Source organism: Enoplosus armatus, chromosome 3 (assembly GCF_043641665.1).
Source record: "Enoplosus armatus isolate fEnoArm2 chromosome 3, fEnoArm2.hap1, whole genome shotgun sequence".
NCBI lineage: Eukaryota > Metazoa > Chordata > Actinopteri > Centrarchiformes > Enoplosidae > Enoplosus > Enoplosus armatus.
The window spans coordinates 8,364,497-8,380,139 of record NC_092182.1 but is presented as its reverse complement, the minus strand read 5'-3'; the positions used below and the strand labels follow the sequence as shown (position 1 = coordinate 8,380,139).

Genomic DNA, 15,643 nt, shown 5'->3' with positions numbered 1-15,643 from the left:
TCAACATTAAAATCCTGCCACACCAGTACGCATCAGTAATAATCAATGCAAAAATAAAACACTGACAGATAAATATAATAATACGTTATTTTTTGGAGTATTTTTACATTGTGGTATGGTATTGCTAGATCTGAATACTTCTTCCATTACTGAATACACTGGATGCAGTGGGTGCCTGCGCTCCAAACATCCAAGTGAGTGTCAGGCGTGTGAATCAGAGGCTCGCGTGTGTTTCCTGTGGGACGGCGCCGGCATGTAGCGTTAACACGACAGGCCCGGAGAGGACGAGGAGGTAGCCAAGCTGTCAGCGGCCAGCTCCCACTTCGCCTAATGAGAGAGAGACCCGTTAATTAAAAACACCAACAGGCGGAGCTCCCCAGTGTCCCGCCATCAGGACGACCCGGGGTTAAAGACACGGAGCCGAGAGGATGGGAGGTCTGCTGCTTGTACATACAGTACATGGCGCTGCCTTCAACAATAAATAGCCCCCAGTATGCCAGAAGAACAAAGTAGAGCACAACTGGGAAGAGCTATAAGAGAAGGGTGCTTTCTTTAAGCTGCACTGTGTTTTTTTTTTGGAGGGGGGGGTCTATGGTAATTGTCTGCTCAGCCCTTGATATTTCCAGAACAAACTGTAGTTCTTTTGTCTCTTTGTGCTCCTGTTAGTTGCATGGCAGCAGGGAACAGTTCGTCAATGTCTACATGGAGTCTTCTGTGATCCAAAAAAATAAATAAATTAGCCAAAAGCCGGTGTGCCACCGAGTTTTTTTTATTGCTGCTGTAATGTTTATGTCTACGTCATTGTTCACAAAAGACCTCCCTTTCCAAATGCTTCAAATGTCTGCTAATATCATCATTGTGCAAACCCAGAGACTAATTGTCCCTTGTGGATGATTTTTTTTTTTCTTTCACTGAATTGAATTGAATTGAATTTGAATAATGTTTTTTCTTTTAGTTGAGAATTTCCAGAGTCTGAACCAGAGCAAACAAAACACCTGCACATACAGTATGAAGAACATTTGCCTCAAATTGAATCGTGTCACCGCAGCCTATTGTGCAATTGTCTTTGTAAGTGTTTTATTAAACTGTCAAACACATGAATCATTAGCCTTGATCTGCAGATTGACAGTTTGTCAGCTCTCTGACAGTGGCGTGCGCCTCACTGTCAACAGGGGGTGGCGAGGGAACGGCTTACACATTCCCCACGGCTCCTTCTTCTTCTTCCTTGCCTCCTGCGTCTCCGTCTTCCTTCCACCCCCACATGTCAGCCCAGGTGCTAACAAAACCGAGGATTGTGGGTAGTCTTGGAACATATGGAGCAGAGAGACGGAGAAATGAAGGGAGGGGGGAGTGAGAGAGAGAGAGAAGCTGTCAGGGAAATGTCTATCCCTGTCACAGCAGCCAGAAGAGTGCGATGGACAAATGGATAACTGCTATTTCAGACTGCCAGGGAGAAAACTCAGATTTGATGTGTTTTGCGCGGCAGAACGGCTCTCACACAACAGAATGCACAAATCGTTGTATCTCCAAAGCCGCAATTTTTTTAGTCTCACTTTCATGTCTTTTTTTTTTGCATGCATATGGATTACGTTTGTGTACACAGGAATTTTCCGAGATACTGTTCACTGTGCACAAACACGCGCAGGCACACACACGAACACGAGCAAATTCCCAGTGCGGCCATGTAGACAGAGTTTCAGAGCTGTGGCTGCAGGCTTACGCTGTGTGTTTCTGTGTGTGTGTGTGTTTTTGGCTATTCGCTGGTGATTGGTGCAGCCCCCTCCCATGGCTGTCTCTCCTTCTCTGTCCCCAGTTCACATAACATAATTCTCTCTCTCTCTTGCTGTATTTCAGGCTGTGCCTTCCTCACCTACTGTGCCAGAGAGTCGGCCCTGAAAGCCCAGAATGCATTGCATGAGCAGAAGACCCTGCCAGGGGTAAGTCATACACGAGGAACGCCATGTCGACCCAGAAGCAAAATCTTACATAAACACATCTTGGATTCACTCTGGCACACACACATAAACACAGATGCTCATTTTGAACATATAATGCTTTATATTCATTTCAAAGGGGGACTGGCTGTCTTTGCCATGCTTGTCGTGTATTGTTTATCACTGGCTGTACACCAGACATGAGCGCAGACATGTGCGCCCCCCCCCCCCCCCCTTTCACTGCCTCCCTCTCTCTTCACTTTGACAGTCACACACACAAACCCATAGGGAGAAACCACACACAGCATCGCATCATAGGCATACTATTTATAGTCCTTCCTCCAGTTTGTGTAAATGAGTGTGTGCCTGTGTGTGTGTGTGTGTGTGTGTGTGTGTGTGTGTGTGTGTGTGTGTGTGTGTGTGTGTGTGTGTGCGTGCATCCATGTGTGTGGGCAAGTGAGCGGGTGGATGTAGGCTATTTGTACATCTATGTGCACACTCCGCATTATGCCCCGGACTGGCAACAACATGAGCGTGCATCATGAATGTACATCACGACAGCACGTCTTCTCAACACACGTTCACATGCTGTGAATGTTCCCGCTCACATGTACAATGCAGCTGGAAGCAACGCGTGTCTCGTTTTAATGCTCAGCTCCTATTCATGCATGCTGGAATGAAGGATTTTTGACACTGTCATAGAGAAGAGGTAGATATTCAATTGTTAGCGTGTGTGTGTGTGTGTGTGTGTGTGTGTGTGTGTGTGTGTGTGTATGTATGAGGGATTATGTGCATTTTGAGTATACATGATTTCATGATTACATATTTGTGTGTGTGCATGCACGTTCCTGTGATACATTTCAGTTGGTACGTGCTCGAGTGTGCGTGCACCTGAACACTCGCGCATCCTTGCTTGCGTGTGTGTGCGCGCCCACCCGCGCATGTGTGCGTATGTGCGTGTAAGGAAGTTTTGATGCGTCTCTGTCAGGCCTGGCTTGGTTTGCTCTGTTCGTTTTTAATGACGCCTCCAGGGAAGCTGACAGTCGCCGTGTTGAGCGCACAGCCTTTGATGTGAGTGATTATGACATCACAGACGTGCAGCCGAGAAGAGCGGAGGAGTGGGGATCCGTGCTCTCAGTTTTTTTTTTTCACTTCCCAGTGGCATATTATTCAGAAAGAAAGAGGGAGGGAGAGACAGAGACAGAGAGAGAGAGAGAGAGAGAGAGAGAGGAGGAGAGATTAAATATTTGGCCAAAACCAGAATGCGATTTTGTGTTCACACAAAATGTGCTGCCGATTGATGTTTTTGCCTTTGTTGCTATTGTTTGACACGGACCAGAAGATATGGGCACAAAAACAACATTTTTTTTCTGTCTTTACATCCTTAAGGGAAAGAGACTGTATTTGGCTTCACACGCTACATAGTAATGCATCAACAGCAAGTAAATTTAATCAGTCACTTGCAATCAACATTGTTTTAGAAGGAGATGCTAATTAGCAATGCCTTTACCAGCGGAGGACAGTCTCAGGTTTGCATTTGATCGATGGTGAGCGTTAAGTAAACAAAGGTAATGCCACAGGACAGACCTAGATGCTCAACAAACCCTGAAGCAGAGCACTCGGAGAGGCAGACCAGGAGAGTGTCTTTTGTTGCTGGTGGAGGTAAAGCCAGCAAAACAGAATAAATGAGTTCATTAGAAACAGAGCGAGGACTTGGCCCTGGGAAAGGCAGTGGGACGTTTTATGGCACACGACTGCACCCTATTTCCTCCGTCCCTTCGTGGTTGTTTTTTCACCTACCTCCTTCTCTCCCTCCTTCCATCCTCCTCTATCAATCCCCCCACTCACAGGCCAACACAAGCAAAACCCTGCAAATAAAATCCCCTTTTTTCCTCTTAAAGCCTCTTTCCCCTTCACTTCGCGTCCTGATGCGCTTTTTATCGTCAAAGTTGCTCCCCAACCCTCACATTTAAAAAGTTTTCTGCCATCGTTTTTTCTTTCGCTGCCAGGTGAGCCGAGAGAAGAGGGGATTTGGCTTCCTAGTGGAAATGCCCTGTAAGCATGGCTGTAGGCTGTTAGTGTAGCTCAGACAAAGTACTACAGGCTGCCTTGTGTGTCTCTGTTTGTGTGTGTTTGTGTGTGCAACTGAGCCGGTGAAGTCTCAGGAGAGACTTTGGGTAAGCAAGCGACAAGCAAAAATACTGATGTTAAAGTGACACTGACATTGAACAACTCGTGATAGATGACAAATTGTTTTCATATCCCTCATTCCATCATAGTGCAACAAACTACAGGTACACAGGATTATGCTGATGGAGAATGAGTTTCTGCTAATATAATTAAATCAAGTCTACTGACACAGAAACCAGTGTTACTGCACCGTTTGAGGACATTCAAGAGGTACATTTGAATGATAATGATGTAGGTACATAGGTACAGCCTACCTTGAAATGAGTAAAAGTAGAATATAACCTTTTGAATAGTGTCCTATAGTATTTTGTATAATATCTCTGGAGAGTGTAGAACTGTTTTGGCAGGAATTTCTGAAAGGATTTAGACAGCTTCTTTAGCATGAATGAAATACTGACGTTCAGGAGCACTTTAGAGTTATTGTAAACCTATAAAAGATTACCAAAAATACATAAAACCACCATAACTGAAGTGGTTCTGCTTGTCTCATAATCCATTCATTCCTGGAAATATACACAAAACAAAAATGTGAACGACACAGTCAATATAATGCAAGATATCAACAGTGAAAAAATTTGGTTTCCTTATTTGAATTATACAGCTATCAAGCAGATAAATGGAGGAGGGTTTTTTTTTTTGGAGATGACATGAGACAGGCCTAAAATGGGGCGCGTCCCAAACGCCAGGCCCTGGCTGCCATATTTGTGATCCCGCGCTCCAGTTTCAGACTCGTACTACAGCAGGAGGCATTAAAAAGCCTCTATTGATTTTGGCAAAAGTCCTCACGAGTGGGAGGATGTGTTTCTGTGCACGCACGTGTGTGTGGTTGTGTGTGTGTGTGTGTGTGTGTGTGTGGGTCACAGGGTGGAGTTGCAGAGCTCGTGCTAGTGCAGTATGTGTACAAACCACAGGGTACCAATACCCACCAGCAAATCTTCCCTCACACATATAAATACTCAAAAAAAAAAAAAAATGAAATAAAAAAGATCTGGCATCCACTCAAACACACTGTCAGATATACAGTATAGGCCTCAGCACTACCATATGCCCCCACACAGTGCATAAAAGGAGCATGCACTCCTGATACCGTGTTCCAAGTTAGAAAATAATGCACAGAAATACACACAAGCACGCACAGGTACAAAACCTACCGCTGATGCTCACAACACATGCACTCACACTCCATCCCCGTCTCTTGTAACGGCAATACAACACTCCTCGTAAACACTTCCATTCAACAACATGATACTCTGATAGTCATAGAAAGAGACAGAGAGGGAGAGAAACAGGGAGAAAGTAAAACAGAGAGGGAGCGAGAGAGAGAGAGAAATACGGCGTCGATTGACTCGCACTGTAATAGTGAGCTAGATGAGAAAATATAGAACACTGTGAATCAATGCGTCATTTCAGAGCGCTCAAACACACACACACACACACACACACACACAAACACACATATACATAATGGAGCACATATACACACAGAGTTTTCAGCCCAGGGGCAAACAAACAACAGAACAGACAGAAAAGCAAATGAATAGCAGGAGGGAGGAAAGAGGAAGGGGTTGATGAAGGCTGGTTGGAGAGAGTGGGTGGATGGAGGGAGTGGGAGGAGAGGTATAGTTGAGGTGCCTCCATACAGACTGATTTGTGTCTGTTTCTTTTTTGCCCCCCCCCCCACATCCCTTCTCTCAGTTGAGATAATGCCCGGGCAAGAAATCCATGGCATTGATTGGCTCCTGCGACCCAGTTTCATGGCAGCTTTTTCTCAATAAGTCGCCCTCATTGGTCGATAACTGCCAAGCTCCCCAGGTGAAGTGGGCGAAGGGGTGTTTGGAGGGGGTGGGGGGGTTGGTGGTGCTCAGTTATGATTTGTTTCCCCTAAGCGTGCACAAGTACAGTAGTTCACTCCCTCTTGTAGATTTAGATTAGTGGTGCAGTGTGCAGGAGGAATAGCTGCACGTCCACATGAATAATGCCGCAGGCCCTGGAGCTAAAACATCCCCACCCTCTCCCCAAGCCATCACCTCATCAACTATCCTAATCACCCTTATCTAAAAGAAAACCGTTTGCCACATAACGCGTTCCAATTAATGAATCCACAGTCATTGATAGAATGCTGGAGTGATGCACCTAAAACGACACCAATAGGGATGTATGCTTCACAAAAACACAGACTTTTGTAAACTCGTAGACCTAATGAGCAACTTATTTCAGTCTCGCTTGCCTAAACAATAAAAAGGAAGAACAGCCGGCACTGGCAGTAGTCAGTGTAGCAAAATAATAAACAGTATCCAATGTCCAAACCAAAGCTTTTAAGTGAGGCAGTATGCAGCCGGAATCTGGCAGGTCATAAGCTTGCAATAAAAATTTAAATGAGTCTCCCCAACAGACAGTTCAGAAGCAGAAAGACTTCCTGAAAGTAGTTTGTAATAAATTCAGAATTAAACACAGATCCTACTGTTTGTTGGTGAACTGATCATAGTTCATTAATTTTCTCAGGGCTTTTTAATTGGACCACATACATTATATGGCCCACTCCACACAAATGTTTGTGCTTTTGATTTGGTGTTGTATTATGTGGTTTGGGGCTAGGCCCGTTAGTTTCATTTAATGCTACAGCACACAGTGATATTTCAGATAATACTGTGATTCCAACTATGTGACAGTTTGTAAAAGGCTGTTTTCTGTTTCAACATGACATGAACCCATGTGGAAGAACTTAACTAGCCAGAGCAGAGCCCTGACCTCAGCTCCATCCAACACCTTTGGGATGAATTGTAACGTCAACTTCGAGCCAGATGTTATCTCCCATCATCACTGTCCAATCTCACTAATGCTCTTGTGGCTGAATGGGAGCAAATTCCTGCAGCCAGTTTCCAAAATCTTGTGGACAGCCTTCCGAGAAGACTGGAGGCGGTCCTAGCAGCAGATGAATCCCCATGGTTTTGGTTTAATTGATTAATTGATTGATTTGTGTCCTGCACCACATGGTGCTCGACCCATGTGGGCTTAAACTGTCAGTATAATCCAACTAAAGTGCTTGTCGGGTGGCCAAACAGCGTCTGAAGCCTGTTCCCCCCACACCGATCCAAAACTGGAATTGGGGGGCCTATGTCTGACAATTTCTACAACTTTCCGACACTGAGAACCAACATTCATACCTACTTTGTACAATGAGTGAAAATTTAATGAAGCTTCTCTCTCAAGTTCAAGCTACATGTCATATAAACTAGTTCATTTCCAGCATTACGCACACACCTTTACATGACACTAGACAACAACAACAACCAAGACAAAGTCCAGATCCCCAACTTCAAAAGGGGAACATTTTAAAAGGTCAACTTTATATAACAGAAATGTGTGAATTGGAAGATCAACCATCACATGTGAGTGAAGTGTTGGAGCGTCCACATACTTTTGGCCCAATAGTGTCGTTTTGGTTAAACGCCTTTAAGGAGTGAAGCATGAATGGTGCCATAATTGTAATAAAGATCATTACAAGCCTACACACCATCTTTTGTCATATAAAGTCTGAATGCTCCCATTATCATTGGGCTCCAGGCCTGATGTTACAACCTCCCATTGCCAAGTGGAGTTTGAGCAGATTGTACAAATGAGAAAAAATCATCTGTCTGGAGGCAGCAGTTCACTTAAGTCCAATAATCCAACTAATTTCAGAAGTGGTGCATGCTACCCGCTGGGCCAATAGATTGATGATCCATATGTGAAATGACACACCTTTATACAACCGAGCCGAGTTTTCATTTTACTGTAATCTCATTAAAAAAGAAAGAGAGTTTGGAGTTTGGGCCAAGACTCCCCAGTGTAACTATTCAAAAATATTAACAAAATGACCCATTATCTCTCTCCACCGGGAGTCGAGTCAAGTCTTGATGTATTAATGCTTATTATAATTTCAAATAACACTTATTCTCCCCTTTTAAGTCAATTTACTACAAACAGTGTTTGTAGTAAATTGACTTTTGACTGTTTGATGACGCTGTTGACAGAAAAGATGGAGTCCTCAGCCAGCAGTCCCAAAAAGTGTGTTATGCTCTCTAAAGCAATGATTGAACTGTCTGAGCGATTCAGAACACCTCTGGTAAGTGCCATTATTGGGTGATCCAAATGTTTTTGTATTCGCTCTAAAAGCGTGTCCCCACTTCAGAAATTTCAGAGGTGCCATAGCTCTTTTCAGCATCTCAATCTATTGTCGGCTCAAGCGACTGTCACAGTCTGAAATCAACTTGTCCTTTCCTTGAGTTTGTATTGATCCACAAAAGCATAGCCTTACAGCGCACCAATGAGTTCTTCATCCTCAGTAGCCCGCTCCACTGAGCATTTACAAGTGTTAATGTCACCACTGGCACTTTAGGACTCTTCCATGTACTCACCAGAATGGAAAGTGGTAAAAAAAAAAAAATAAAGTAATTTCCAGACACAGTTGATTGACTTTTTTTAAAAAAAAAGAACATTTGACACAATATTTTTTCAAGTGCTGAGAAATCATCCATCCATGATTGGGGTTGTTTCGTAAACCCCTGCTCTTCCTTATTGATAAAAACCTGGCAGTGGCTATGACTGTCACTGGGGAGAGGACAGAGGCATGGGCTGCTGCAGCTGAAGCTATTCCTAAAAAAAAAAAAGCTTTAATAGCATCCTAGCAAATGTGCACCTGGCTTCAGCACTGACCATGCGTATAGTTCATAGATTTAAGTATCTCCATAAGCTGGTTGTGATAGTCATTCTGCTATTGTCATAGTTTTTGCTCCCGTTGCTGCTGCTGCTGTATTGAGTCTGCTTGATTCCAGCTGCTTTTGAAATATCCTGCTAGTTCAGGGATTTTTTTTCTGAAAAGTCGTATGTCCCACTGCTACATCTCCTTGTCTTTTTCACGCTCTTAAGTCCCCACGCACATACAGTGCTGTATGTCTTCTCCACAACAAGTGCAGCGCTGTCTGATATTTTTATTGTAGCCTGCTCAGTTAATTAACCATGCACATTAAATGTTGAGGAACAGAGAACAGATAACTGAAAACAATAAAATGCAATAAATCAGTCATACCTACAATATAATGTATCTATTAGAGTGGTGCTTTATTGATCATTGGAGAGTATTATGGTCCATACTGTATACCTTTTCTTTCTATCATGCATTAGTGTGGCTGGGATACTATGCTCCACTTCCATGTCTCAGAGGCTTTGAAACACGAGAGAACAATCTCATTCGGTGGTTTCATTTTTCCCCCCAGCCTTTACAGGACTCTTGCAGCTTTTACCGTGCGACGTGAAGCCCACCATACTCTGTGCTCTCATCTCTCTAGATTAGTCTCAAGTTCCTTCTAGTAGTTTCATTCAGTCCAACTGTTGCGACATTAAAGTTCACTGACAATAGTTGACTAAAGCCCTTTGGTTTTATTAGAAGTTTCTTTAATATTGAAGCTACGAACATTAGGTATCACCAAAATGGCTTTAGAGAATTTCAGAATAAAACTGTTCAAGGGTTTCAAAAGTGGTGTTGCTTTCTAGATGCAGTGCTGCTCATTTGGTAGCAGTGTTTTAAAGGGCTACTTTGGTGTAAAGCTAGATAACAAATAAATTATTTCACAGAGACTGCAGAGAATAAAATATCACGAGCCCAGTTTGAACAAGGGCTTTTATAATGAGAACAACTAAAAGAAAAATTATTGTGTCAGTTCAAAGCAAAGGGCAATTATCATGCAATGCTTGCATTGCTGTTTTCTCTGTCTTCTTTCATCATAACCCTGATGGCAGAAACTATTCAAGAAATGTATAAGTGATTACAGAAGAGCTAACAGTGTAGCAAAGTTGAAACATATAGGGAATTATTAGAGGACAGTGAGAAGTAGCAGGTTTGAGGTAAAAACAGTAGCCATGGATTTGTTGCTGGCATTGACTACGGTACTGAACGTTTTTGAAACTAGGACCCAGTGGTGAGCCACTCTGCAATATTAATGTTGTTTTTCTGCTTACAAAAGTTCTTATAAAGCAGACAGTAACCCCATAGTTTTCACAAACAGATTTTACTTTTCTGTAAATACCATTCTCACGCTCAATGGTAATGTGCCAAGAAAAACCAAAACCCATTTTACTCTCTGACCTTCACCACCTCACCTTCAGTGTAGCCGTAGGAATATATAATACAGCAATTTCAATTTCTTCATTTGGCCATATCATCTAATATGTGTGACAGAGTGGGAAGTGGCGCTCGGAAATCTTGTTCCAGATCCCGCTGTAGCAGCTGGCGAGCTGGTGGCCGGCAGATGTGATAATGACACAACGCACCAGCTGAGGCTGGATAGCGGGCCACGACTCAGGCAGCTTTTAATAATTGATGGCAGCCAAGGCCCCGGATTGGCCAGTAATTGCATTACAGGTCACTTCTCAATAGCAATTTGTGAAAGTTGTGGTGATGTGTGCCGGGTGGCGATCAATAGGCACTGTCCAGAGAGGCAGTCTTTCCCTCCCTCCCTCCCTCTCTCTCTTTCTCTCATGCTTTCTCTTTCTGTTTATATGAAGGCAGGAAGTCTGCTGGAAAAACTTTCTTTCAATGTTCTGTGCAGCAACAACACTGTGGGGATTCTTTCACTCCACAGGTAGAAAAAATACCTGCTTCAATTTAAGCCCTCAGTCCCCGTGAGCACCTACTGTACACGTTAACCCCTTCAACACTTTTTAAAAAGATTTTCATTAAAGTATCCTAAAGTATGTATAGCACCACTTGCACACTAAATGATGCCATTTCTATCTGGTTTAAATCGTTGCTTAAAGGGAACTGCACCTAATTTTAGTCATTCATTAACATCAGCTTACCATTCACGGGGAGCACTGTTCAGCCTGTAGTTGTATGTCGTCTGTTAGCCAGATTATAAAACAGAATTACTGATATTTTATTTTCACTTAATTATTCACCTTGACAACATGTTCATGGTTGCCATTTTTTTTATTGGTAGGGGTGGTTATTTTGCCCTAACCCATCAGTGTGGACTGGCATATCCATCCTGTGAATGTCATTTCCAGTCGACACAGACTACAGTAGCGGTTGCTAGGAGCAGTTAACTTTAAAAGGCACTCCATCATTTTGTCATTTTAGAAAATGATCAAAATCGATGCAGCCGATCTAGAGGTATCGTCTTTTTTATTCCACGCATTCTTCTTCCTCGACAGTTTGGTCAGTGATCCAGGTGTGTTATGCTAGTAGTGGCTATTGTAGCCTTGGGCCACTAGCCTCACACAGAGATGTAGCGCTGGCTACGGAGGACTGGGAAGCTCACTTCTTTCTAACTCCACACCTCCAGATTTTTTTAATTTTCAAACTCAAATTCTTCAGACCTGACCGACCAGTGAAGGCTTGAGGCAGTCTATCAGATTTTGCAGAGCCACAAAAGGCTTTAAACAACTTTTTTTCACAAATGCGGTAGTACTCTCCAAGACTTTGATGTGTAACATCGATGGAGTTTTCCTTTAATGTTTGTCATGTTGACTGCAGAAAGACTTATTTCTGCAAGTCGACTTACAACAAACTGTATAACTGTATCGATTTCATCTGTAATGGTTGCCATTTTTGTTTGGTATGGCTCTGGCACAGGAAGATGATATCCCCATTATTAATCCCACCTACAAAGTTCTGATTCACCAGGTATGGAGGGTCTAACGAAGAGACTCTTAATTTGCATGATGGGAAATGTAGGATCCATTAGCTTGACCCATGCAATGGACTTGAAGTCAGGATATCTCTGCCCCTCCTGCATTGATTTTGACAGTTGTGTCTCTTGTGAGTGCCCCAACTTTTTAGAAGTGCAGTACTAAATCACTGGAGTGCCCCTTTAAAATGACAACATATGGCATACATGGCTGAAACATCGGTGAGTGAAGGACAGCCTCAGGTTCAAGAGGTTAAAATAGTCACAATGCACAGAGTGCTTTACTTTCCACTGTAGTACAGACTCTGGGCCCCGTGCCCCCTCTGGCTCCCCGGCTGCACTCGTTCTCATGGAAGTTATTTACTGTTCTGACCACAGACTTCCTCCCCCTGTCACACACATACAAACAGACATACTTTCCTCCTCTTTCTCTTTTTTTGGTCCCTTTTTTGAGCGATTCGCACCCACTTTGACATGTAAACTATCACTGTGTCATCTCGCTGCATCTGGTGTTCATTCTTTCCCTCTCTCTATATCTCTGTCTCTCTCTCTTTCTGTCTCCCTCTCTCTTTTCCTCCTCCTGCTCCCTCTGCTGTGGCATGGAGTGCAGGAGAGGAGAGGAGAGTGGAGGAGACAGTAGATTTTGCATGCTCTAAATACAGCCTCTACGTGTGTGGGGTGCTGTCATCAAAGGAGGGAGGGGACAGGGAATGGTTCAGTTCCTTTGTGATATCGTGAGTGTGTGTGTGCAACTGTTTACGCTTGTGACCGAGTGTGCGTTAATTCTGGCAAACATCAAAGATGCTCCCTCATCCATCTCTCTGTCTTTCCTCTCCTTCTCTTTCTCCCTCCCTCTCTCTGTCACTCTCTCTAATCCTCCTTTTAGCATCACTTTGTCCGCATTGCCTTTTTTGTTTTGTTTTTCACCGTTATGCTCTGCCTATGCTTGCCTGTCTGTTTTGGTGTGTCTCACCTCTCTTGCATGTGCTTGGCGGGGTGTGACAGCATTGAGAAGTCACCAAAGAGGTAAATGATGATAGGCCATCCATCATGCTTTATGGACTCTGTATGGTGCTGCCGTGGAGAGTGGCTGCACTGTGCAGTAACTCAGAACACTCTGTCCCTCCATATAACCTGGCAGGGGCTCTGCCATTTGCCTCGCCTCTGCTGGGTGAGTGTTTATGTGTGTGAGACACAGGAAGAGCGTTGGTCTGACTCACCCACTTAAGTGTTTCTCTGTGTGTGTTTGTGATTCAGTGTGTGTGTGTGTGTGTGTGTGCGTGAGTGAGGGGGGAAACAGAAAGAAGAGTGTTTGTCCACACTGCCAGACTGTGTGCAGCAAGCCTTCATTATGGCCTGATATGCCACTGCTGGGAGCATCAACTCTGCCCAGCAGATGTACCATGTTTTATGTGTGTGTGTGTGTGTGTGAGAGAGAGAGAGAGAGTTTGTGTGCATATATGGTGTGTTTGTGAGTAGCAATCCTGGAAAAGAGTTTGTCTTACTGTACGTTTCTTCATTCTTTAAATTATGTTAATGAAATAGAGTGGTGCCATTTCTTTCTTAAAAAAAATCTTATTCACATTTTTTTCAAGTCTATCTTCATAAACATGCTATACGTAGTACGTTGAAAGAGTTGATCAATCATCCCTCCTCTCCATACTGATAGTGAAACCTCCCTCCAAACTGAACACAAAGCAAATTTTAGAGGCAACGCAACTGCATATGAAGGCAATGCAAAGACACAAGTAGATGAATTTGACAGGGGTGGCACGAATTGAAACGTGTCTGAGTGAAGAAATCGTAACCAGAGATGAGAAGAAAAAGGGGCGTGATTGGAGGAAAAAAGCAGGAAGAACTAGGGTTCCTGGTGAGTTTTGAGATCAGTTCGAGGTTGAGCTGTTACAGAAACACAAGTAAACCCAGACTGCAAAAACACTCTAGTGGTCAAATTTGTGCGAATAACGCAAGGTGAAAACTCTCTTCATGTTCATTTTTGAAGTTTGCTGAAGCTAATATGAGGCTTTAGCAGTCTAAGTTACCTCTACAGTCTTTACATAATTAGCTTAATATTTCCTTGCGAAGCGGTGGTGAGGTTCATTTGACTAACTCCGACTACTAAAGACTCATATTAGCTTCAGAGGAAAAAGGACATTGGATTTGTCCTGTTAGGATGGGACCAACGACTCCCTCAGCACACACAGGCTATGGCATAGAAAGAAAGACTTGAAAAAGACAGACTTGTCCTTTGATAAAGTGCACTAACAACATTTACACAGCAACAACTATACCAGCTAGCTTACAACCATCTAAAATCTTCACTCTCTTACAGCTTCTCTTGCAACCTTTTCCCTTCCTCCACGTCTCTCCTCTCTCTCATCCTTCTCTTCCATAACCCCCCTCCCTCTGGTGAACCCTTTCACACTTTTCTTTTGTCACCTTTCCACATGGAAGAACAATTGCTCTGTTGCAGTTCACTCTGTCTCTCTCTCTGCCCTCCTCTCCCACACCTCCTCTCCTCGTTACCACTCTTCTTAGATCCAGGGGGAATCACACTGTGTGAACCAAATGTGCCACAAACTTGTCAGATGATGTTTGTTTTCCACCCCCTTCCCGTACCTCCTCTTCAGCGTGCGTGTGTTTTAACTCTGTCTACATATTTGACAAAGTGCTGTGACATGTGCCGCACTCGCACGTCAACAGAATGAAAATGTGCAGCGTCATTATTGGGGGGGGGGGGGGGGGGGGGCAGACTGAGTCACAAGGTTTGTGTGATAATAAGGTTTGTATGTTCAGACAGCTTGTTAGCATATTTGTGCAGACTATAAGTAAACAACCTTTCCACTAAGGCTCCCTGGAAACTTTGAATAAGGGATATTTTGCTGAAAACCAAAGGTGGTTAAGGGACTGAACAGCTGTGTTCTCACCACTGAAAACTGTAGCAGAACTCCACTGAGAACAAACTCTCTATCCAAGAAACACAAACACAAGCTCCATTTTACTGAGGACATTATTTGCCTCCTTAAATAACTAGTGCTCTGTACAGACTGGCTCAAATAGAGATTCAATGTGACAATTAGTTTAGCAAAGTGTCATTGAGGTCAACTCCCAGGGTCCTGATTCCTGTAGATTTTATGGAAGTCAAAGGGGTTAGCAAAACTAGTAATTGAATGAGTGACCAGGCTTGTTCAGCTTCAGGTTCAGATTCTTAGTTAGCATTCTTATTTGTCCTAAATTCTCTAATCCTGTTGTTTTGATCAACTAATGCTATATAAAGCTAAATCCTGGAAGTACGGAGAACTTGGCCTTCCAAAGACGGTACAGCCAGTATCCGTTATTAGTGTTTTCAGATAACCTATCAATGGTGGACAGGACAAAAGGATGGAAAGAATAAGAGCAGGGCAAAAGACACTAGACAAGAAGGACAGTTAGAAGGGTAAGTCTGCCGAGGAGCATTGTAACTCACCTCTGGCAATCCCACACTGTAAATACACCTCTAAAACTCATCCCAAACTTTGGCAAGACGCGGCACCAGCACCAGCATCCTTTATGAATGTCACACCCCGTGAGAGGAAAATGATTACGTTGCAAAGAAGACAGGGGGGCGGAACAGGAGGGGGGGTGGGAGAAAGAGAGAGAAGAAAAATCACTTTGATGGATTATGTCCCTCGTGGGACAACCTTGTAACATTTTTGGACAGGATTCCAACTCAGCCCCGATTCTCTGTTACAGCGATGATTTTCCTTTTTCTTCCGTCTCCTTTTGTCATCCCAGACGTGCGCTGGCTGTGCCAGCGCTGATACCTAATGATACCGCTTGCAGGAACTAATTACTACCAGTGATTAAGAGAGG

The 15,643-nt window shown here is 43.6% G+C and overlaps 1 protein-coding gene across 8 annotated transcripts in view; it reads left to right on the top strand.

Annotated features, from left to right (window-relative positions):
• The window catches only part of celf4 (CUGBP, Elav-like family member 4), a 74,824-nt gene that overhangs the window by 20,389 nt on the left and 38,792 nt on the right, over positions 1–15,643 (top strand). For all 8 annotated transcript variants that reach the window (XM_070902142.1, XM_070902143.1, XM_070902146.1 and 5 more), the window contains exon 2: positions 1,855–1,937. In XM_070902142.1, the coding sequence (XP_070758243.1) occupies positions 1,855–1,937 (83 nt within the window). The remainder of the gene's footprint in view (positions 1–1,854; positions 1,938–15,643) is intronic.